Source organism: Meriones unguiculatus, chromosome 4 (genome assembly GCF_030254825.1).
Source record: "Meriones unguiculatus strain TT.TT164.6M chromosome 4, Bangor_MerUng_6.1, whole genome shotgun sequence".
Classification (NCBI taxonomy): Eukaryota; Metazoa; Chordata; class Mammalia; order Rodentia; family Muridae; genus Meriones; species Meriones unguiculatus.
In genome coordinates, this window is record NC_083352.1 from 120468688 (window position 1) to 120493555 (window position 24868).

Here is a 24868-nt window from a genome sequence, read left to right on the forward strand (position 1 = left end):
CAGTGCCCACACATGCACATTCTGCTTAGAGGATGGCGCATTCAGATTTGAGGGGCCCCTCTGCCCCACAGGACCCCAAAGCCTGAAAGCCTTCCCTCTAAAGCCAGGAGCAAGAATCAAACTTTATAGGCCTCTGAAAACCAGGCAAGAGGTGACACCCTCACAATAGAGGCAAGTGGAGATTGTGCCAAAAGCCAGGAACAGGTCCAAAGCCTGCTCTAGCTATCACCTGTGGTCTGGGAGCCAGCAGTAAGTGACAGCCACAGCTGGGATGCAACATTAGAAACTCGAGGAGACATATGGACAGGGTGTGGGCTTGGTCTGCAACAGGCTCTGTGCTGAGGCCAGGCACACAGAGGCAGGGCCTCTGAGTGGGTCTTTCACAGCCCAGGGCCATCTCATGCTTGCCTTGTTCCACCCTGAGTTTCCTGGGCTGGGAAGGGAGTAAAGCTGGCCTCCTGCTCCACAGTGGAAACCCAAGCCATTCTGAATAGCAGCCCCACTAAGAGGACAGGGCCCAAGAGGCAGAGAGTCCCTGGGGACAGGAGCTGAGGCCACTGGCATGATTGCAGGGTGACCCAGCCCATTTAACGGTGCATTCCCAGCCGGAAGCAGGCCACGCTAATTAAGTGGAAACCACCTTTCTGCAAATCGATTTCTACAGCCCACCAGAAGCCCTCAAAGTGGGTCAGAGGTGCCTGGGGGACATGCCTACTTCTGGTCTGCAGCTCAAAGCCCAGCTCCCTCCAGGTTACTGCTCCCTATCCCAGGCCAGCGGGAAAGATCCTGAAAGGAGGGCGACTCACAGCCTTTCTGGGCTGAGGAGGTCTTGTAGCCACCTTGGTCATGCCCAAAGTCCAACCTCTAGCCGTTGCAGCAGGCTGACTCACGGTCTGCTCGTACTGTGTGACTTTGGACACAGTGTTTTCCCTCTCTGTGCTTTTTTAACGCAAGCTGTACGTCCAGTCACTCTTCATTCCCTCCCTCTCCGTGCTCCCTAGGTAACTGCTAATTTATTTTCTGTTTGCTCTTGATTTTTTTTTTTTCCCGTTTTTCAAGACAGGGTTTCTCTGTGTAGTGTTGGCTGTCCTAGAACTCACTCTGTAAACCAGGCTGGTTCACAGAGATCCGCCTGCTTCTGCCTCCTGAGTGCCGGGATTAAAGGCATGTGCTGTTGCCGCCGCCACCGATGCCACCACCACCACCGCTGCCACTGCCACCGCTGCGGCGCACCACCACCCTCTTTTCTGATTTGCATATCTTGAAATACATAAATTCAAATGTAATCATATAACGTGTGACCTTCCCTGCCTGGCTTTCGTCACTCAGACTCAAACTCATTGTGGTATGTGCTAATACTTCCTTCTTTACGTAGTAGAATAATATTCCATTACATGGATATATCACATGTAATGTATCCATTCACCAGCTGATGAGAATTTGGACTGGACCTACCATAAGAAAGGCAGGTTAGTTTACATGTGGGTAAAAGTCAGGGAAATTAGCTGACAGTAGGAAGCTGTTTCTTCGTGCATTTAACGGAGGATCCTTATCTCATCTCTCTGAGGCTAGCCTTGCTATAAGCTAGACCCTGTTCCAAGCAGCTTATGATTTTATCACAGTTGCTATAACTGATACCATCACTGTCCCTAAAAAAGCTGAGGTCCAGGGAGGCAAAGCTGATGTGTAGAGGCGCCAATACATAAGCCAGCAGAGGTCCTCGTTCTTCCTTTCATCACCTTAGAGTCAAAGGTGCAGGGGTGTAGCCAGAGCTAAGGGAGAGGACACAACTATGGGAAGCCCCAGTCCTCCCTTATCTTTGGCAAGGACTCAACTCTGCTCAGTCACACGGGCATTTAACCTGTGACAGGAACATCAGAAGGAGATGGAGTGAACCTTCCAAGTTCACGATTTGCAGACAGGAAAGGAAATCGGGGGTGCCAGGTCTCCGTGGTCAGTTAAGGTGATCTCATGCCCCGCAAGCCACTGTTGGGAACACCCCCATGTGCACACCTTTGCTTTTCTGGGGTGTAAGTGCAGAGGAGCAACCAGCATTAGGGAACAAGCTGACGGCAGGGCCCTGTGCCTCTGAGGGTCACCATGACGAGAGGCTCCAGGCATCAGCTGGCAGAGCGAAGCAAAGCTCTCTGCTCCAAGCTCCAAAGAACCAAGGAAAGCCTTAAGATCTGTCCACACCGAAGTTCACTCCTCTCGGAGGCCTGTCCTCTGTACCTCTGAGCATTGGCATGTGTGGAAGGCAGGGCCTGGATGAATGGCAGCTGGGGCTGACGCTCAGGCTGCCTGGGATGGCGGCAGAGAGCAGGAACCCCCCGTGCTCTCCACTTGGAAGGCTGGTGAGGACTTAGCCACTCAGCAACTCCCAGCTCCCACCTCATGGGATCGGACTTTTCTAAGGTTTGCTTAGTTGTGCCTGGACTCAGAAGAAACCTTCATGGCGTCTAAGGATGGTCAGGGTCATCCATGGTGTTATAGTCTTCTGAATAAAGGGTCAGCCTTATTCCAAGCCCCAGCCTTGCGGGCTCTTCACTGTGCCAGCTGTCAGTGTGTCCTACTACTCTCTGTGGGGCGCTGGGCTGTGCTGCAGTTATGAGCACAGACTTGGGGCCCCAAACCGAGTTGAGCGAGAAGCCCCGAGTAGGTCTCTGAATCTCTCTGCGCCTCTCTTTCTCCTCAGCATCCCAGCACGACCATTTTTACCTCCTATCTTTCCTACTGTGTCCCACCCAGTTCCATGTCCTACCCACGAATGCTGTTCTTATCCCCCACTCATCTGTTTGGGGACGTCTAGCCTCCAGAACTGCCAGGAAGACAGTGTCTATCACTGCACCCAGTCTGCGGTAGCCCCAACTAACTCAGACAGTATCCCAGTGCTTTAGCAGGTCCTCAGCCCAAATCCATCCCAAGATTGGTAGACTCAGACTCCCCCACCCCACCCTGGGGATGCTGGCCCCTGTAGGCTATATCCTGAGGACACCCAGGTCAAGGCCATGATCCACCACCCAGTGCCATGAGTCAGAAGCTACAGATTAGCTGGAGCACACCGAGACTAGAATATACTTGCCAAAAATGGAACTTCAAGGCATCCACAGCATTGTGTGTGGGCTTCAAGGTTGTATTTTCAGCTGCAGAGGCAAGGAGGGTGCATTCGGCTCATCCCCAAACCTACCTACAGTTTTGTTTACATCCGGTCCAACCCCCTTCCATTAATTGGTGCTGAACCTTAAGACTCTTAGTGAAAAACAGTTTTGCTAGTCAACTGCTTCCTGGAGTGGATGGTTGAGCTGATGAAATAAGGAGTCGATAAGCTCTTCAGGACCCATGTACAAATCATTTCTGAATTAACATGCTTTTCTAAGGTCTGGAACTATTCTTATACAATAGTTTTAAATACCGGGTGTCAGAAGATAATATTTTGTTTGAGACAGGGTCTCATGTAGCCCAGGCTAGCTATGCAGCCAAGGATAACTCTGAACTGATCCTCCTGCCTCAGCCTGCCCAGTATTGAAATTACAGGTCTGAACCATCACAGTAGGTTTATGTGGTCCTGGAGATGGAACCCAGGGCTTTGTGAACGCTGGGCAAGTGCTCTGAGTTACATCCCTGGAAGGTTTTCTGTTTTTGTTTTTGTAGCCCAGGCTGGCCTCCAACTTGTGGTTCCCCCGGCCATAGATTCTCCAGGGCTGGGATTACACTTGTATGCAGCCAAGTCAGCTGAGTGTGACCTTTGACATGGCACTTGTCTTGAGATATTCAGAAGGACAGTGTCAGACAGAAGGGAGAGCACCATCATTCGGATGCCTGGCGGTGACGGGAAGTCACCCAGACTATAAACATCTGCACACAAATGAGGTCTGAGGGAAGCCTGGCCAGAAGCTGTGGCTCTGTGGCAGGTCTCCCTGGAGACAAGCCTGCGTCAGGGGGCCAGGCAGCTGCATCTCTGGGCAGGTGGGGCCAGAAGCATGGGGCTCGTCCCCTGACTCCTTACTCAGGCAGGAGGCTCATGCTGAGCTTTTGCTAGCCCAGACCTTGCCAAGTGCAGCGACCTAGAGAGGAGGGAGACCGGGCTTTAAGGAGAGGTGAATGTCCCTGGTATGTGTGACCAGGATCGCAGCATCAGGCCCCAACAGAAGATAGTCTAGACATAACTAGACTCCTCTCAGTCTCGGTCTGTCCACTGGGAAAGTGGAGCCATTAGAGAGGCTTAGAGAGTAGCTAAGAGCATCAGTGGGCTGGTGCACAGCAAAGTACCCAACAGACATGGCTCCAAGGGCTGGGATGTAGCTCAGGGGATAGAGTGCTGGTTCAGCACCGTGAGGTCCAACGTTCTATCACTCTAACGCCACAAAATCCAGACACAGTGGTGCACACCTGTTAAACCCCAAGTGGAGGCAGGAGGATCATAAATTGAATGTCGGCCTCAACTAACTGCATAGAGAGTTCAAGGCCAGCCTGTGGTAGTACTCAGACCTCATCTCAACAAACAACCAAATAATAGATAGATTAGATAGATAGATAGATAGATAGATGGATGGATAGATGGATAGATGGGTGGATGAGGGCTGGGTGTGGTGGTACACACCCTTAATTCCAGTACTCAGGAGCCAGAAACAGGCAGATGTTGTCTGTGATTTCAAGGCCAGCTTGGTCTACACAGTGAGGAGTAATAATAATAATAATAATAATAATAGGGGGAAAGGAGAGAAGGGTCAAGGGAAGCTGATGAAATGATGGTGATGGTAGGAGAGGTTGAGCTGTGAATGGTGCCAGGTTCTCAGAGCATCTTCCCCAAAGAGAGAGCCTCACCTAGACGCAGCGCTTCCACGTGCTACACTCATAATTTCCCCCTGGTCCAGAAGAGCTGTATCCCACAGGGATGCGGCAGACTGAGTCCTGGGCCAGCCCTACAAAAGGAGGTCAACACACGAGGCAGAGCGGCCTCTCCCAGCTGGGCTCTTTTCAGCCGTTGAGGTTTACACTTACCACCCAGAGCTACTAGTCAGCTAGCCTGTCGCCTCCTCTTATCTAGGGCAGTTACCTTCTAGTCGGACGCCACCTTGGGTTAACCAAGTGGATCCTGGCTTCAGTGGGGACAAACGTGTCTTGTTCACTCCCTATCTGAAAAATACTGGCTCCTCCAAGCCTGAGCAGCTGGTATGGAGGGACACTGTGTCCTTCCAGCTGTCTTTGAGGCCCTCAAGCTAGGTTACAGAAGACAAAACAATGGACACCACGTGGCACAGGCCACAGTACACCTGCGGGCCATCAGGGTCTCACTGAGGGCTGGAAGATACCCACGGCTGCCTGGCAGCCACGCTCCACAGGAGGCTCCGCCCCCTTGCCAGGGCCCGCCCCTAGGCCGCCCGCCCTCCGGCTCTAGAGGATTCCTCCAGAGAGCTGGAAGAGCTTTGCTATGGCTCTGATTAAATCAGAAGGAATCTCATTTCAGGCTTGCCAGAAAACAAGTTATTTTCAGTCGCGTGGGCAGCAAATGGAGAAGGAAGCCATGAGCCGGAAGCAGTGACGGCAGACACGGGGCCCATCCAGGCAAGGGTGGCCGCCATGTCTCCTTGACAAAACACTAGGTGCCAAGCGACTTGGGAAAGTTTTTCCAAAATCTCCCAGGGTTGAGGATTCTTTTCTTTTAATAACAAGAGAGCAGATTGCATTGGCTCCAAAAGGTTAGAGAGAGCAATCTGCAGGCGCTAATTAGGGGCCTGCCAAAGAGTTTTTGTAATTAAGGTAGGTTTTAAACATCCACACTGCCGGAGCCAACCCAAACACACAGAAGAGGTCTATGGTATCAGTCAGAAGTAAGTTAAAGGGAGAGTCTTTTTGTTTCTGCCTCTGAAGAGATTCCCTGAGACAAACACATTTTAAGTGTAACATTGTAGGGGCTTGGGTGTGGGGGGTCAAAACTTTTCACTTCCTTCATGTTGACAATGTTGTTTTACAGGGTTTTTCTATAAAGCCCTGGCTGTCCTGGAACTCTCTCTGTAGACCAGGCTGGCCTTGAGCTCAGAGGTCTGCCTGCCTCTGCCTCCTGAGTGCTTGGGATTAAAGGTGTGTGCCACCACCGCCCAGCTTACGTTTCTAATGTAAACTGCCACAAAACAAAACGAAATGCCTCTTTCACACTAAAGTGAAAATGGCTACAATAAGAATACTCTCAACAAGAATGACTGACAGGTTAATAAAGAGCAATAGAGTAGATACAGCTAGAAGGTGAGCAGCAAAGAGATGAGGAAGCCGAGAATGAGATGAAAACTTAAGTTTCTGGCCTTTTGTGACCAAGGCCAGCAGCAAATAACAGCAAAATCTACCTTGGGCTGTGCTTGCTACCCAGCCATTAGCTCTGAATATTTCAGCTTCCCAAGATCTCTGTCTGGTGAATAGTGAAACTGTGAGTCCAAAAGAGGTGAGGTAGTTTGCCCAGGGCCACAGAAGAGAGGCTAAAACTTAGATTCACATGATTCCTTGGTCTTAGACTTCAAGGCCTACCGTGGCATTGCCCTCTCTCACCCACAGGCCCTTTTGTATTCACTTTTCCCGTCATCTGTTCCTTGAAAATTTCTATCACCATGCGAACAGCATCTGTGAACTAATAACCCATCCATCTGGCTGCGGAGTGCTGCGTGGTCCTGTCTCTGTTTCACGCTGACCCAGTCTTTGACCTCAGATATTGCATGCGCAGTATAATATTATGAGATCCCATAAATCACTGTCCTGCTCTTCAGCTAATAAGCAAGAAAAATCAAGTAAGCATAAAACCGTGCCCAGCACCGAGTCCTTACTGCCTCGCTGTTGTAAAGGCCATGCCAATAAGACTCTCAGCATTCCCAACTCGGGGCCATGGTGTCTCACTCACCCAGCAGGTCTGGGACCTTCAAAGGCAACCACTGCTGATCACACGGCTCAGCCGACTTGACCACCAGGAGCCACCAGATCACACAGAAGAAAAGCCACCAGCCCAGCTAGACTCAGCACAGCTGCCCGTCAAGAAACTGGCAGAGAAAGTGTGTCAGAAATGCATGATGGAGATTCCTCAGCCATGAGATGAATGAAGGTGGCTGGCGAGTGGCTGGACGGCTGAGAGCACTTGCTGCCCTTTCAGAGACTGGAGATCAATTCTCAGCACCTATGCTAGGTGGCTCACAGCTGTCTGTAACTCCAGTTCTAGGGGATCCAACACCTTCTTCTGGCCTCCATGGGCGCACACACACACATCTGCCTGCAAGCACACTGACACACACATACACACAAATAGAAAATAAATAAATGAACCTTTAAAATTAATTTAAATGTTTAAAAGAGAAGGAGAAAGTTATAGTTTGTAGGAAAATGGGCTGAATTAGAGAATATTGTGTTAAGCAAAACAAACCAGACCCAGAAATACAATAGTGCATGTTTTCTCTCACACATGAATCCTGTTTCCATAAACATACACACACATACATATACATTTACATATATTTATGACATGAAAATATAAAAGGAACTATTTGGGAAGAGGGGGAAAGAAGGGCAAGAGAGGGAAGCAGAGTGAGAATATGGTCAGAGTACATGATTCGGTTGAGCAAAAATGTCATGATGATGCCCATCACTTTGTACAACAAATTTACGCTAACAATATTTTTTTAAAGTCTAGAATGAATGGTGGATTATAACAATGGTGGTCATCAGTGAATGATGCCTTTCAGCACATGCAAATATACAGACTCCTCCCATATTGGTGCTGAGCTTGGCCATGTGACCTATTTTGCCCAATAAGACACCAGCAGGCACAATACAGGCAAAGGCTAGGTAGACACATGTGCACTGGACTTGCCTTCTTAGAGCCCTAAGGGCACCATGCCTGATGAAAACCACACAGAAGAAGAGGCCAGGCCATCCTAGCTGAGCCCAGAACACAATGGCCCTGCACCTAACTGCAGTCAGGCAAGATGTGTGAATCAGCATTCCACTGCTGTGAAAAAATACACAAGGAAGACAACTTAAAGAGGAAAGAGGCTAGCAAGATAGGAAAATGATGCCTTTTGGCAAAGCCTGTTGACCTGAGCTCAATCCCAAGAACCTATCTGTGAATTAATCCATCAATGATATCAGAGCCCTCATGATCCAGTTGCTTTCCAAAAGCCCCACTTCTAAACCATGTTGAGGATCAACATATGATATTTGGGGAACATGCCAAATCAAGACTCCCAGAAGTGCTCAAGGAGTCATGGAGCATCAATAAACAATAAACATCAATAAACAGACTTAAGGGAAGGACTGCTTGGAGCAAGAGGTGATTCCCCCAGCAGGAGCACCATTATTACCTTTGTGGAGTCCAGGGCACTCATGGTACTTCAGTCAAAAATCCTGTGTGTACAGTTTCTCTTGAGGCCCTGTCCTTCAGGATGTGGGGTTTGATCTCACTGTTCCTGGTCTTCCTTCCCACCGAGACATTTTCTTCAGTCAGTCCTCACCGCTGCTCTGGAAGCAACTGTATTAGCCAGACAGAGGACAGGTGGGGGACCGTCTCTGCTGACACACACAAGTCAGATGGTTGTGCTGACGGAGGACTACTTGGAAAAGAATCTGGTCTATCCTTCTGCTTTCCAGACCCCAGCCCTTCTCTGCAGCGTTGTTTGATGACTGGGAAGCTAAAAGACAGGCTTAAGATTTGCTCATTTTGGTGGTGGGTGAAATCAGCAGTTTCTCTTCTACTTGTCATTCCCAGCATGAAGCACTGGGCCAACATAGGCCCAAAGCAACAGGCTCAACTGCAGGATGGAAATCTCTGAAACCAGGGGCCAAAACGAACCATTCCTCCTTGCAAGCAGATTGTCTAAAGTATTTTCTTGTGGCAACGAAAAGCCAACACAAGGACTATCTGGACTCTATGGACATGTGACAAGCCTTACACATGTGTCCTTGCTAATGCTTGGGAGCAGGTGCTAGCTGGGGGTCACAGTGGGTTGAGTTTGAAACAGTGCCAAGGAAGCCCCATGGGCTCATTCTCTCCAAGGACCCAGGACATCACCTTGGTAACTGGCCACGGTTTGCCAGATCCCTGAAAGCTATTTCTTTGCCCAAGAATAGTCTTCTACTATCTGAGATGAGAAGCACAAGGCCGGCATCACAGGAGGATGGGAACGGCCTTGAGTGAAGGAATTCATTTAAGCATGATCAACCCACTCTGTGTGTGGGCAGACCTGGCTGGGGAAACAAGTCATAATCAGAAGGTGGCAGGGAGGTACACCGGTACCTTCGTGTACTGGCTCAGAGCCAAGATAGCCAGAAGGCTCCTTTCTGCAGTGAGATTGTCCCTAGCAACAGGATGGACATCTTCCGAGGTGCTGGTCACAGTGCCCTCTCCTCTAGAAAGCATGCAGATGGTAGCGCTCAGGCAGGGCCCGCTGGCTTCCTTTTCCTGGGTGCCTGTTCAACCTGACAATGGTCTCTCCATAACACCTCCGTCCACGGGAAAGCGTGTGGGTGCTCCATTCGGTTCAAGGTGACTCTGCTAGATGCTTAGCTCCAAGGGCTGGCACAGCTCACTACTTGCTCCCTACCAATCCACCAGGGCCGGGCCAGTGATCGCCACAGAGTTCTCTGCCTGTACTTCTGTCCTCCTTCTGTAAGGAAGGAAGGCTCTTTTCAAAGCAGAGTCCCTTGCTTTCTTCCACCTATACCAACTGCCAGTTATATGCCATAGGCTGACACTGCCACCACAGACTGAGCCAGCATATCGCCTGGCCTTCCCCACCAGCAGTAAGTGCTCATTCCCTTGTGTTGCACCTGTGAAGTACTCTGCCACAGCAGTGAGAAACGTAACGAATGCGGTGTGCAGCTGTGGTCCGGTTGGCATCCATTTTCTTTCCCTTTTGGGGAACAGTGTCAGCCCATGTACAGAAGTGTAAGCCAGGGTTGGGCATGTGGCTTGGATAGGGCCAATCACAGCATTGCTTCTCTGATCTAACCACTGTGGCTGACCCAAAGATAGTCCATAACTATCTTAGCCAATGAGATTCAGTTCTGAGCCCTGGGGCAGTGTGATTGCTGAATGGACAATTGGCAGGCTGCTGGGCTCATCTACACAGACAGTGTTTGGTAATTCCATGTCTCCACGTAGCCTAAAACTGTGATCTTCCTGCGCTTTCCGGTGATGCAAGCCTGTTCTGCTGCACTTGATTTGAGATTTTTGTCACTGGAGACATGAAGGTCTTAATTTATCATTCAAGAATCTGAAATTATCTGAGCAGGTGGATAATGGGCTCAGAACTCAACAAGATAAATTTAGAGCCTTGACTTCAATGTCAGAAGTCGGGTGCATCCAGGAAGGCCTCTGGTGCTGGGGAGTGAGTGCTGGTGTCATGGTGCTTAGCATAGGAAAGCCCAACCAGTCCATGCTTGCTTCCTGCAAGAAGAGGACCACTCACAGATGGTTCTTAGAAAATCAAGTTAGGAAGATGCTGAGCTAATGGGAAACTAACTTAGAGGCTCCTTTTCTTAAAATCTGTAAGTCAACAGCAGCTACAAAAGAAGTAAGGTGTGGGGAGGAAAAAGAAAAGAGAGGAGAAAGGGAAAAGAAAAAGAGGGAGGGAGGGAGGGAGTTAGGTAGGTCAGCTCTGGTGGCTCAGCCCATTGAGTCTCAACTTGAACTCAACTCACCAGAGTGAGTTCAAGGCCAGACTGAGCAGTTAAGTGAGACCTCACAAAAACAAAAAACAAAAAACAAAAAAACATTTTCTAAAACCAAGACAGAGACAAAGTGGCTTTATATGACATTGATACACAAAACCCAAAGGCTCTCCTCTCAGGAAGAAAAATGATACTTCGACAGGAAAAAAAAAAAAAAAAAAAAAAGACTGCTTCCCCCAGCATCCTTAAAGAACACGAAATGTTCCCAAGAGAAATGCAGACTCAATTTTCCCCACCCCACCTAATTAGAAAGAGCTTACAATGGCAAAGCTGGGAGTTTGGTATAAGTTAAATTTATTGGTAACTATAGCACCAATCGATTACTCCAAATGTTCAGAGAGAAACTTCACCGAGTCATAAATATTATATGAATGCCCAACAAGAATCAAGAATTTCTGAAAACGAAGACAAGGAGAAGGGCTAAAGTGACCATCAAGCAAATTCTCTGATCCCTGTTTAAAGAGACTAAAATCAAATGATAAAATAATAGAGGGACGAAGTTTACTCTTGGGTTTACTATATAAACATCAGGAAAAACTCCACTATAACCATGGCTTTGGGTGTGGTTCAGTAGTACAGCCTTTGCACAAAGCCCTGGGTTCGAGTTCCGGCACTGTTGAACTGTACTATTAACACAGTTTTCTATCAAGCATCATGCCACAGTATAGAGCCCCAAGGCTTGAATAATGAGCGTGGCAGGTTCCCATGTTTGCAGGGGAGGGCCTAGGGCATAAAAGCAGTGTCACAGTCCCGGGCGAAAGCAAAGGATACTGGGATATTGGGAAAATGGACAGATTTTCATTTACTACTTTATACTAAAATGAACTCCAGTGGGATTACATACTTGATTTAGTTAAACAAGGTCACAGAGACCTAGAAGAATAATGCAAGTTAATAGGTATTTCAAATTGAGGAAATGCTTTAAACTTGGTTGGCATTTTCTATAAAGGTCAAGAGAGTGAGTAAATACTCTCGTCTTTGTCAGCCATATGGTCTCTGCTACAAACTCAGCTGTGTGACAGCAGTCAGAGTTGATACACAAGAGAGTGGCCATAGCTGTGCCCCAAGAAATCTTTGTTTATGAAAAGAGTAGGTGGGGAGAATAGGCCTTCAAATTGAATTTTCTGGACCCCCTCCCTTTTAAAGGTTCATCTATTTTAGATTTTACGGGAGTGTGCATATACATCCACTATGTGTGTGCCTGGTGTCCCGGGAGTCCAAAGATTCCCTGGAACTGGAGTCACAGGCAGACGCGAGCCACCATGTAGATGCTAAAACTAAACTAAGGTTCTCTGGAAGAGCAACAAGTGCTCATAACTACTGAGGCAACTCTCCTGTCCCAAGCTCCTGTGTTAACAGTATGAAAGCAAAGAATAAAATAGTAAGAGAACGAGGCAAGCAGTCACAGATTTTACCACATAAAATTAAGAGCCTCAAAGCATAAACACAATCTTTACCATAAACATAGCTTGGGGTGTGGGTCAGTGGTAGAACCCTTGCCTAGCATGCACAAATCTCTGGTTTTCCAGCACTGTGAAAAATAAACTCTGCTATCAACACAGCTTTAAAGCGAGCACACAAAGGTACATACTGTGGAAAATATATGAGCCGTGCCTGACAGCAGAAGGTTTGCGTCCCCGCCCTTACTGTTACCATCCATCTTTCCCTTCTCAAACATGAACAGCCATTAAACCCAATTTAAAAAAAAATAGGCAGCTCAGCAAGCAAGCAGAAGGCAATCAGTAAGATTAGGAATGGTTTTTCAACCTTAAATATGTTTTATAGAATGAGAAAATCCCTACAGGTGAATGAATGTAGGTGCCTTTTTTTTTTTTCTATTGGTGTGAGGAGACACCATGGCCAAGGCAACTTTAGAAGACAGAATTTATTGGAGAATACAGTTTCAGAGGCTTAGAGTCCACGATCATCATGGCACGGAGCATGGCATCAGGAAGGCATGGCGCTGGAGCAGTAGCTGAAAGCTCATGTCTTGATCCACAAGCAGAGAGAGAGCTAGCTAACTGGAAAACATTATGGGCTTTTGAAACCTCAAAGCCTGCACTTTTCGACATGCCCCCAACCCCACAACACACACACCAAAGCCATACCTTCTAGTCCTTCCCAAACAGTTCCACCAAACGGGGATCATGCACTCAGATATATGAGCTCATAGGAGCCATTCTTATTTAAACTGCCAGTGTGTTTGGTGGCTACGCAGTGAGGATTTGCCAAGCAGAGGGCAAGGCAGGCCTGGCAGAGCACAACAGTAAAACCTTGCTGGAGACCCCTCTGGAAGCTTAGCAGGCTTTTATATCCTCACATCCAATAAATCTCTAAGAATCCACCCTAACTGACAACCCACGCTGTGGCCAAGTGCTTCCATACATTGATAGCATGCACAGTTTACATTAGAAATATAACCTGGGGAATAGCTCAGAATGGATTAATAATGGAGACTGCACCGATGATGGTACATTCAGACTCCCATACAGAGGTTGGCATTAAAAATCTGTTTGCTGGAGGACGTGTTCAAAACACATTGTGTACGTGCATGAGAAAACCCCTGAAAAGAGATAACAGAGGCTGGCTGGGCATGGCTTAGCCAGCAAATCTCATTATGCAGAGTCAATGTATTAAAAATCTGATTTCAAAGACTCTATAAAGACAAGGCACGATATCTGACCACATCACTCAAGAGCGTTTGACTTAGATAACAGCCTTTCCTTTTTAGAAACACCTCCACCCCCAGCTTCTAGAACACTCGGTTTTGTCCTCATCCCCATGGCAGGTGATTCTCAGTCTGCCTCTGGAGCTCCTCTTCTGGGCTTAGGACACACCTATTGACGTGACCTTGGCTTCCTCTCAGGCCCCTCTCTTGCTGTCTCATGGCTGTGCGGCTTTAGAATCTCTGCTGGAAACTGACATGTGGCTCCTGAGTGCCAGGCTCCCTTGCTCATTACCTCCATCTCAGACAGTCCTGTAGAAGCCCTGGCTCTCGCCAAATCCCAGCCTCTCCTCTACTCCAGTCTTCTTTGGTCTCAGAACAGGGTAGTCCCAGCTGTGTGTGTCATCCATGTAATCACAGCACTCAGGAAGCTGAGGCAGGAGGATTGGTGAGCTTGAAGCCAGGCTGAGCTACACATCATACCCTAAAACCCAGAGTAAACAAAACAAAAATACTCTGTACCACCATCTGCTTAAATGCCTCAAACCCAGGAATTGCTGAGGCCATGTGGCTGTGCACTCCTCTTCATTGTTTTCATTGCTGATGCTAGCTAGCTGTGACTGTGACAGTTTCCTGTGGGGCCCTGCCACCCTCGTGTGTGCTCCCTCAAACTCAGGGCCTTCTTAGTGAGCTATATCCTCAACCACAGTTTCAGAATGCTCTCAGCCACCCTGAGCCTGTAGTTTCTTAGGAGCGGAACCCTTCTGAAAGGATTCACATTGAAGTCCTCAAACATCTATATTACAAAGGTCAGATGTGTTAACAGTAGGAATCCGGGAACCTGTACTTTGTAACAGATCAAGATGTGATGTTTAAAAAGCCTGGTAACTGGGTAAAAACCAAGAACTGAAATTGAAATAGCTTCCGACTTCACCTTACAACCAAGCAGGATGAAGCCACCATTGAGGAGTTTGGGTGCCACATGGCTTCAGAAGAGCAATTTAAAGACTTCGTCCACTTTCCAAGGACCCCTGTGAGGTAAGATTTTCTGAGCTGATGTCATCCAGAGTAAAGGAGGCCACGTGAGCTGCATCTTGGAACAGATTCTCCAGCCTCATGTGAAGCTCAAAGTGACCACATCCTAGGGGAGATCCCAGCTAGATCCCAGCTAAGCTGGCCCTGGCTTCCCGTGGAAGATAGGGACATTTGTTTTAGGCGTGGAGTTAATGAGCTCTTACCGTGCAGAAGAAACATAAAAACCAACAGGGCACAACTCTGACTTAATGACCAAAGAAAATGTACCCCTGGATCTTAATGTCTTTATTTGTCTCAGATTTATTTATCTTGATGTGTACATGAATGCGGGTATTCAAGGAGTCCCAGAAGAGGGTATTGGGTTCCCTGGAGCTGCAGTTAAAGGAGGTTTTGAGCCACCTGACATGGGTGCTAAGATCCGAACTCAAGTCCTCTGCGAGAGCAGTCAGTACTCATAACTGCTGAGCCACCTCTCCTGCCCATTTGTCTGTTTGTTTGTTTGTTTTTGAGACAGGGTCTCATTATATAGCCCAGGCTGGCTTCAAACCCACGGCCCTTCAATTCCAGACTCCTACGCACTAAAATTACAAGTATGTGGCCAACCTATAACTGCAGTAGATACTCAGAACAGACCCCAGCTAAACAAAAGCTCTAGAGGCAAGGCTTTGGGGGGGGGAGGGTGTCTTAGTGTTGGAAAACAAAGGAACTCTGAGATCAAAAAGGGGAGGACCTTGGCCTCAAGCCCTTACTTAAACTTTCCTCCACTGACCTCACGGGAGAGCTCTGTGTATTTCCTAGATAAAAGACAGACAAAAATACTATCTGAGGCTGTTGATGTTCATTGTATATGTGAGTTTTATTTTCTTACTGTTTCCTTTTCCTATAGTTTTGGAATATTCTACAAGGATGCATATTTTTAGAATGAGAGGAAAAGAAAATTTCCTGTTCAAAAAAAAAAAAAAAATCACCCAAAACCAAAAGCTAGAGCCATTTCCTTTAGATTAGCCAGGGGGAGACACCTGGGAGACGTTTAGCAGGGCTGATCCCCTGAGGGTCCTGCACCTTCAGCCAACCCATGCTGAGCCACCTTTTCATTATTGTAGTTGTTACACTGTGGAGTGTGAGTGCGTGGGTGGGTGGGTGTGCGCGTGCGTGCTGTGCCATGGCACTCATGGGGCCGTTCGTTAACTTGTGCAAGTTGGTTCTCCGTTTCCACCATGTGAGTTCTGGAGATCAAACTCAAGCCACAGGCTTAGCGGCAAGTGCCTTCACTCTCTGGGCCTTTTTGCCAGCCTCAGAACAGATCTCACGACTGTTCTTCATATTTCATTTCTGCATAATGTTCCACTTGAGTAGGTTTCCATTGCCTTGGTGAGTGGAAAGCGATTGAGCTGTATCCATACAGTGAAGGCAGACGCAAAGGAGCAAAAGCGCACGTAAGCTACAGCCCGGTTGGCTTTCTAAGGCAGTGGCTGCACTGTTATCCTCTCAGGCCCGTTTACAGGGCAGATCTGGAAGCTCACAGAGGTGAAGTAGCACACATTGCTTCATGGGGCTTACATATCAGACCAAAGACTCAACTCAGCCTCCAAAACCCTCCCCTTTAGCTACCAGGAAGATCTGTGCCTTTTGCTTTTTCCAGTAAAACAGAACTGCCCATCTGTGGTTGTGATCTGTGCTCCTTTGGGTCTATGTATGGACCATGGTGTTTCTGTTGGCCCTAGGGTCTTGGCTTTTGGGGTCCCTAAATAGACCTCTAATCCTCTGCCATGGTGGCCCTACCTGCTCCAAAATTCTTAGAAAACCATTAATCTGTTTCTTAGTAAGTTACATAGAAATGTAGCATGTGACCCAGCAATGCAGTTCCTGGGTAGCTACACAAAAATGATGGATAAATGTCCACACAAAGACTTGGAGCCCATGTTCTTTGCAGCATTGGTCATCAATCCAAAATGGCAAAGAGCCACTTGTTCAGCTCTTGGGGAGTGCAAATCGGCTGTAGTATATCCACACAATGGAGTACTTAAGGTTGGAAATGGGGAGCAAGTGCTCGGAACAAGTGCTCACATACGCTACGACCCGGCCAAGCTCAAAACCGCTTTCCTGAGTGAAAGAAGCTGATCACAAAAGACCATACACTGCATGATTCCAAGATGAAGGAAACGTCCAAAAAAGGCAGAAGCAGATTCGTGGGTGCCCGGGACTGGGAATGGGACGTGGGGACAATTGCTCAGGAGCAAGAGGTAAAGAGCAAGTTCTAAAACGAGACTGTGAAGATGTGAGCACAGCTCTGAGGTGTTGTGGAAACCCCCTGAACTGAACAGTTGAAAAAAAAAGGGGGGGCAAGATCTTATGATATGCAAATGAGGCCCCAAGTTACTTTTCCAAAATAGGGGTTCAACTACCCCAGCTTCGGAGAGCTGCCGTGAGGATGAGGCAAGCTGGTCTGGTACACAGTACCTGATAAATAATCATGAAGGTGAGAGTCAGAATGCATAATAAGGAGAGCTTACGCAAATGTGGAATAATAGATACCACAGAAATAACAGCCTGTGCCACCTGCCCACTTCTTACCACACACCTCTTCAGCATTTACCCACTCAAGTCATCCTCTCAACTTTATGTGGCAGGAGCATTACTGACATGCTCAAGCGAGGGGACTGAGGCCTGGAGAAGTTAGGTTCCTGTCCCCCGAATGCACAGGTATCAGTGGTAGAGGTGAGGTGATCTCAGTTCGGGAGGATGAACAGCACTCAGATTCCTTGGTTCTCCCCTGCCTCTCAGGAAACAGCTAGGTACAGGGGTTCTAGGCTAGCGATGGCTAGGCTGCCCAGGGGCCAGTGGATAGCTCTCCCTGTGGACCTGAAGAGTCAGAGAGGTTAGTCCAAGAAAGTGTGTCAGGTGAGGGAACCACACACCCAGAGGTGCAAAGGAGGCAAAATAACTCAGGGGGCCATGAGGGGAGCCTCGTGGGGGAATCAAAGGGTGCTGGGTGGTAAGGGAGGGGCTCAAGTGGGTCCAAGGTCAGATATTAGCCAGAGAAGGATGCCCATTCTGGGGGAACAACTCATGCACACCCCTGCTGTGGGTGGGGAGGTTGACTCAGGATGCTGTGAGCTCAGGGGAGTGGGGAGCTGCCACCCCATGCTCCCACGCCTCTGTGAACGAACACCCAGCAGCCTCCCAAACACCAGCTCAGCCAGCCAGGCACAGCAGGCTCTGTCAGGCTGCCAGGAGGCTGAGCAGAGCTCAGCCAAGTACAAGAGCCAACGGATGGCAGCCTGAAACACATCCACCCGTGAACCCCAGGGTCCCCTTCACGCAACCCCTACAGCTTCCCATGCCACAGTGACACCAATCCAAAAGATCTTTTCTTGTTCGGATTTAATGACTTCCATCCAGCTCCCAAACACGCATCCACATTTGTCCAAGATAAATACTTAGACGTGTGCTCAAAAGTTCACTGTGTACAAACAAAACTACTGGGGGAATTTTAAAGATTCTGGTGAAGCCAACTGCAAAAAAAAAAAAAAAAAAAAAAAAAACGTTACACGGAGGTCTGGGGCAGTCTGTGGGTCTGCTGGGGGTGGGGAGATGAAAATTAGAGTCACATGTTGGGGATTCCAGGATGCCATTACTTGCATAAAAGCTTAAGGAAATGTGGAAGTCTATGTGCCTCCTGGTCCACAAACAAGGAGAAAAATTACTAGAAGGAAACACAGCAAAGCAGCAAGCAGGGATTAGAAGGGAGAAAGAAAGCAAGGAGGAGACTTATTATTGTTTAATCATAATAAGAACTCATTTGTATGAATTTGATGTCTCTTAACCTGAAGAACTATTTAAACTATTGCTGTTCCGACACAGGGTTCAGGGAAACTTTTAAAGGTCTATTTTTGTTCTGTTGAGACAGGGTCTCATGAGCCCAGGCTGGACCCCTGAACTGAGTATGAGCTGAGGATGACATAGAACTTCTGATCTTCCTGCCTCTGGTACTGGGATCAAAGCCGTGTGACGCTGTGCCCAGGTTCTGCAGTACTCCGGATCAAACACAAGGCCTCGAACATACTGGACAGCCCTCTATCTGCTAAAGCACCTAAATCTAGAACTATTTCTAATGCCTGCCACACCCTCCTGAAGCCAAGCCCTCAATGCTATATGACAGACTTTAAAAACTGAAACCAGAGAAGCAAAACGAACTGCCCAGAGTCATAGACTAGGGATGAGGTGGAGTGGAGTGTCCTTGAACTCCAAACCACGTTTCTCTTAAGCAGGGCACTTGACAGTCGACAAGGGATGGTATTTGAGTATCAGGCTGTGGAAGTGTCATCTCCCTGGTGGCTGTTCTGAAACACACAGCCAATTCTTAAAACCTCTGCAAGGGCCTTTTGGGAGGGGAAAGGGGGTTTTCCAGAGAAGAAAAGATTTATCGACAAGTGGGGAGAGAGGAGCTAGTGAACTGCCACCCCCACCAGAAATTAGACCTAGTCATGAGCCAGCCACCTCCTGAGTGGGATGGGGGTGCCACGTCACCCAGCCAACCAAACCACACGTGGGACGGAGCCTCAGGGCCACATCCCTAGCCTGAGCCACCGTGCCTATTGTGGGGGGGTGTTCACCCCAGCTCTTGCCTGGGCTGTTTGAAGCCCTGTGGGTCCGGTATCCTGTCCCTCCTCGTGCCCTAGAGCCCCGTATTACCAAGATCAAAGCAGAATGGCACTTTCAGAGTGTTCAAGAGCTTAAAGGGTGAGGTGAGCCCAGGTGTGCAAGGCTTTCGATGAGGCATGTTTGACATACCCTGAAACGCACGCAGTGATCTCTCAAGGACGGGACCCAAGTCACCAGGAGTTCACTCTGTTTCCCGGGCACCCCATACGGGCAGCCTGGGAGTAATTTATCGCCCACCTACACTCTACAACCCGCCTCATGGACGGGTCTCCACGTGAGACGTCATGTAGGCATCCCAGATGTTTCAGATTCCCATGTCCAGGGATGCTCAGCTTGTGAAAGTCCGAGTTCTCTCATGTCCTCAGTGTCCTCCAGCCCTCAGCTCTTCCACTGACTGCTCTAGAGCCTAATACCAGGAGAGGGTGCAGATGGGTTCAGGAGACACGGCCAGGCCTTCCCAGGGGTTAGGCAGATGCTACCGAGGGGTCAAAGGGCATGTGCACAAACTTCAGCTAGAATAAGCAGGTGTGAACATATGCACAAAAAGGGGGTGGGGCTGATGAAAGCTTGAACCCTCCAGCCATCCTGGCAGTGGAAAGCAAACCAGAAAAGCCACGGGGTAGGATCCTAGGGGCTCTGGTCCTGTTATACCATCTGGCTCAAGGTTCTGAATCTCTCTGACTCCAATATCCCTCTCTATAAAATGGGTGTTATTAGACTTAACCAGTTCAGGCTAACGGTGCCATCTGGAAACTGCACGGCCTTGCATTGATTTACTCACACAGTTCAGAGTAAAATCATCCTGTTCAACGTGGCGGGTACTTGTCTCTGTTTCCAGACCTATGGAAACGCCATGACAATATAAACTACATTTAATGAAATAAAAGATGACAATATAGTTGAGTGTGTTGGCACACATCTTTAATCCCAGCACTCAGGAGGCAGAAACAGGTGGATCTCTGTGAGTTCGTGGCCAGCCTGGTCTATAGAGTGAGCTCCAGGACAGCCAGGACTACACAGAGAAATTCTGTCTTGAAAAGTCAAACGAAACCAAATAAACACACACACACACACACACACACACACACACACACACACACATTAGTAAGCCAGCTGTGGTGGCTCATGCCTGCCATCTTAGCATTTGAGAGGTAGAGGCAGGAAGATTGAGAATTCATGGTCATCTTCAAATACACAGAGACCAGCCTGGGCTACCTGACAGCCTGTCTCAAAACTCAAAAAACAACATTAAAAACAAAAAATCATAGCCACATACTTAACATGAGGAACATGCTCAAGATACTTCATAGGTATTACCCAACTGAATACACAGAAGGCTCTCATGAGGGTGCTACTGCCTCTCCCATTTTATACAGGTAGAGTCTAAGGACAGACTTCAAAAGGACTTCTCTGGGCCAGGGTCACATACAGACCTGCACAAGCAGCTTTAGACCCAGATTGTCCACCTTCAGGGTCTAGATACATTTCTAAATGTTCATTCTTTTTATTTTATGCAAACGGATGTTTTGTCTGCATGTATGTCTGTGTGCTACTTATGTCTTGTCCCTGCGGAGGCCAGAAGAGTATATCAGATCCCTTGGCTGGTTGTAAGCTCCCATGTGGGGACCGGGAATAGAACCCAGGTCCTCTAGAAGACCAGTCAGTGCTCTTAACCTCTGAGCTATCTCACCAGCCCTCAGGGTCTAGCTCGCAATCACCCTCCACCATGGACACAGCAGTGGAAAGTGAATGGCGAACGGGGTCAGAGATAAGACTTTGTGATTTAGTGCTGCCTTGTTCTCTAAGACCCGGGGGTTCCCTTCCAGCATGGAAAAGAAGACACCAGAACAGGATGCCAAGGGCTGAGTAAGTGAGGACTGTGGAGAAGAAGGATTTGGAGAAATACACCATCCCTAGAACACCCAGCGTGGGGTGGGGCCAGGGAGGAAGAAATGGGATACCCCTTGCTCATTATTCTGTGTGCAGTGCCAGTGCTGCAGGAAGCAGGCTGTCAGTAAATATTTGTGGGAGGGAAGGGAAATTGTCATTGTACTCATTAGCCAAACGCTGGCCTCACTGTCTCCAAGAATGTCTCAGATAAAGCTAAGGTCGGGGTGGGGATGGGGAAGGCTGTGTGATGGCACAAGCCTGCCATCCCAGCTCCTGGGAAGTGGAGGCAGGAGGATCAGAAGTTCAAGGTCACACTCTGTCGCATTACAGAGTTGCACTGGAGGCCAGCCTGGGCTACACGAGACTGTTCCGGGAGTTGGGGAGAAGTCTTTCCTAGGGCCATGCTCTTTCTAATGTGGCTCACACCGGACCTCAGGAGCGGCTGCGCATAGACTTTGCCTTCTCCTGCTCAGCCAGAGTCCCAGAGGGCAGGGAGCCTTACCTTCCTCCGCGTCATTCCTCAGTGAGGCCTCCAGCAATGCCACACTGGCCTCGAAGGACACCTTCTTGCGTCGGCCACCGGTGCTGCGCTTCCGCTCGTGCTTGCGCTTGCGGTGAAGCAGGTCCTGCTCATACTGTGCCCACTTCTTGAGCTGCTGAGCCCGGCGCTTCTGGGCTGCGCGCAGGCGCTCCAGCGTAGGCACCTTCTCCAGCAGCTGCAGCTCTGTGAGCAGGTCCACGTGGCTGGCCATGGCCCCGCGCCTGCCCTTGTCCTTCCTGGGGCTAGCACGGTGCTCCCGGGGCCAGGGGAGCACAGGGGCTCCCGAGGGGCTGGGGCCTCATGGTGGGGCCTGGAGCAAGGAAACAAACACAGAGATGGACTGGTCAGCCCCCTAGAACACACATGGCATAGTCACCCGCCCGCCCACAATTGAGTTCAAAGCTCCTTTGAGGTTTTCTTTCCATTTGTGCCAGAAGCCAAAGTGCAGATTCTTAGAGTGGTGTGAGTCCCAGCAAGGCCTGGCTCTGCTGTGAGCCAGTGGGGCCACTCACATTTGAATTAATTAAAGGAAAACCGTGCACTTTCACAGTCACATCCAAGTGCAAACTTCCTAGTGGTTCCCACGTTGGATGCCCAGATAGAGGCTGTTCCATTATTCCAGAAAGTTCTGATGCATGGTGGTGCTTGCCCACTTCTCGGGCCACAGTTAGCTAACAAGAACCTGATCTTTGCCCCTTCATTGGACAAAGGTATCCTACTTCAAGAAATAAATCATGGAACCAGAGGGTATCTTGGGGCTCAGGACAGGATGGGGCTGCTGAACCTAGGAGAGCCTAGGCTACGCGTTGGTTCAGCCAGTGTTTGCCCGGCAGAAACCAAGCCCGGTTCCATCCCCAGCACCATAATAACTAGGGTATGGAAGTGAATGCCTGTGACCCCAGTGCTGGCAAGAGCACAGGCAGGAGGATCAAAAGTTTGAGGTAACCCTTGAGTTTGAGGCTAGACGGAGCTACATTAGACCCAGTTTCAAAAAAAAAGGGAAGAAGAAGAAAGAAGAAAAGCAACAAATAGAAGCCCAGTCCTCAGCTACATGAACGCCAGGCACTACTTCAGCGTCTCTCATTTTGCTCACTATGGTGCGTGCTGTAATGAGGAGGGACAAACAGGACAGGAAGGAAACAGGAGGTAATTAAGGTATGACTACGGCGGTTCTCAAAGGGTAGCCTGGGAACCCTGTGGGGGAACCCCGGAGGCCCTTTCAAGGCTTCCACAAGGCGAGGCTATTTGCATAAATGAAGGAAGATACTGCTAACCTTTTTCCACTCTCATACTGTCCCTAGTACAAAAGAGTCCTAAGGCTACCCAGCCGGTGACTTGTGATAGTTTAACACACACATGGTCATGACACTCAGACGTAAAGCCCAACATAGAGAGATGTGCAAAAGTTCAAACAGCAACTCTCTTTCTCACTACTTTTGTTTGGTTGGTTTAAGACAGGTACTTTTTTTTTTAATCAAAATGTCCAGCATGGTTATAACACACGATAGGTTTATATTTTTTACATTTTATTTATTTTGCGTGTGCACCTGTGTGTGCGCGCGCATGCATGTGCGTGCACAGTACCACGATGCACATGCAGAAGTCAAAGGGTAGCTTGCAGGAGTCGGTTCTTTCTTGCCATCATGTGGGTTCTGGGGATCAACCCCAGACCATGTAGCTTGTCGGCATGCACATTTACCAACTGAGCCATCTTGCCAGCTTTCAGCTTATAACCAGAGGCCAGCCTGGGCTACAGAGTAAGACTGTCTATCATAAAATAAAAAAAAATATTTAAAAGAAACAATTTCCATAAACAAAAGTTCTTTTAGGATGCCAAATTGCAAGGATTAAAGTGCTCCCAAACCCAAAAGTCTACTAACTGCTGAACTACTGGAACTGGAAACTTTTGGCTGAAGCCCCCCAGAAAGCATACTTTGAAGAACCTTCAAAAGAAAAGAATGTATATTTGGGTGACACATTAGCACAGACCCCTGGATTCTCCGAGGCAAAAGAAAGAGGTCTTTGGACAATTTCTTGAGCCTCTTGAAGACCGTGTTCCCATCTGCAAAACACTCTATCTATCCCCTCCCAGAATCCCCAGGGTAGTCAAGGAATAAAGGAGCTGTCCACAGTTGCACTTCTGCCAGCAAAAAAAAACGGCGCTTGGAGGAAGAAGAGATGGAGGCGGAAAGGCAGCTCTCCCTTGACCCACCAGGCAAGGCTGTCTCAGGTTGCTGGGAGACATGGCAGTGTGGACGGGCCCACATTTGTGGGATGAAAAACTGCTGCCCTCTCGGGAATCAAACAAGCCTGAAGTTTTTGTTTTGAGAACAGCGACAGGACCCACCAACTGCAATCCATAGTCCCCGGTGTTGGAGATTCTTATTTGTATGTTTACTGTGCATACCACCCCAGTAAAATACCAACAGCTCTTCAGCCACAAGCACCTCTCCTCTCTTCCAACGGCTCTCCTAGCTGCTGCCAAACCCACTCAAATCCTAGCCCTGGGTGCTAATCTGTTCTCTGTCTCTAGGTTTTTGTTCAAATAACACTATAGAAACAGGAGTATGTATCATCTGAGGGCTGGCTTTTTTAACCCCACATTGATCACTCCTTCGAGGTTCATCCAAATCATCATGTGTCAATAGTTCATTCCTTTTTTATTGCTGTCTAGCATTCCACTGCACATGAATTCGTTTTCCCTATCCAGCCACTGGCAAAGAACTGAGTTGTTTCCAGTTTGTGGCTGTTAGAGTCATGGGCAGGTTTTTGTGAAAGCCTAAGTTCTTGTTTCTCGTGGGAGAATGCCCTCAGTGCACAATTGTCAGGTGATCTGGTAATTGCCCTAGTTAGTTTTAAAGAAATTGCCACTCTCTTCTCCAGAGAGCTTGGGCATGAATGAGCTGGACTCTCTGGCAGCTCTCTGTATTGTCCCCTGCTTTCCACTTCAGCACTGAGATAGATACTGGGGCTGGGTTGTTTTTAGAATATGGAATTCAAAGGAGTTGAATGCTCCAGCATACACAGTGTCATGGTGACATCCAGCCCCATGAGCTGGAGGACAAGATGCTAATTTTGCCTCTCCCTTTTCAAGTGAACACCTGCACGGAGAACTAGCCTGATTCAGAGATGGATGACCACCAGCTCTGCCTTCTGGGACGTCAATCTACCTATATGAACCCACCTAATCCTCTCAGCAACTTAAAAAATAGGCACTGTAATGCTTGTCTTCCAGATAAAGAAATCAGAAAGATGAAGGTCTTTACCCACCATCACACAGCTAGAGAACAGAAGAGCTGTGGGCTAGGGATGCAGCTCAGTTGTTGGGTTGCTTGCTAATGTACATGAAGCCCTAGGGACAGGGCTGC

The 24868-nt window shown here is 48.5% G+C and overlaps 1 protein-coding gene across 2 annotated transcripts in view; it reads right to left on the minus strand.

Annotated features, from left to right (window-relative positions):
• Ppp1r16b (protein phosphatase 1 regulatory subunit 16B) overlaps window positions 1–24868 on the minus strand; it is an 89654-nt gene that overhangs the window by 40692 nt on the left and 24094 nt on the right. For both annotated transcript variants that reach the window (XM_021663776.2, XM_021663784.2), the window contains exon 2: window positions 21462–21810. In XM_021663776.2, the coding sequence (XP_021519451.1) occupies window positions 21462–21711 (250 nt within the window). In that variant the 5' untranslated portion in view covers window positions 21712–21810. The remainder of the gene's footprint in view (window positions 1–21461; window positions 21811–24868) is intronic.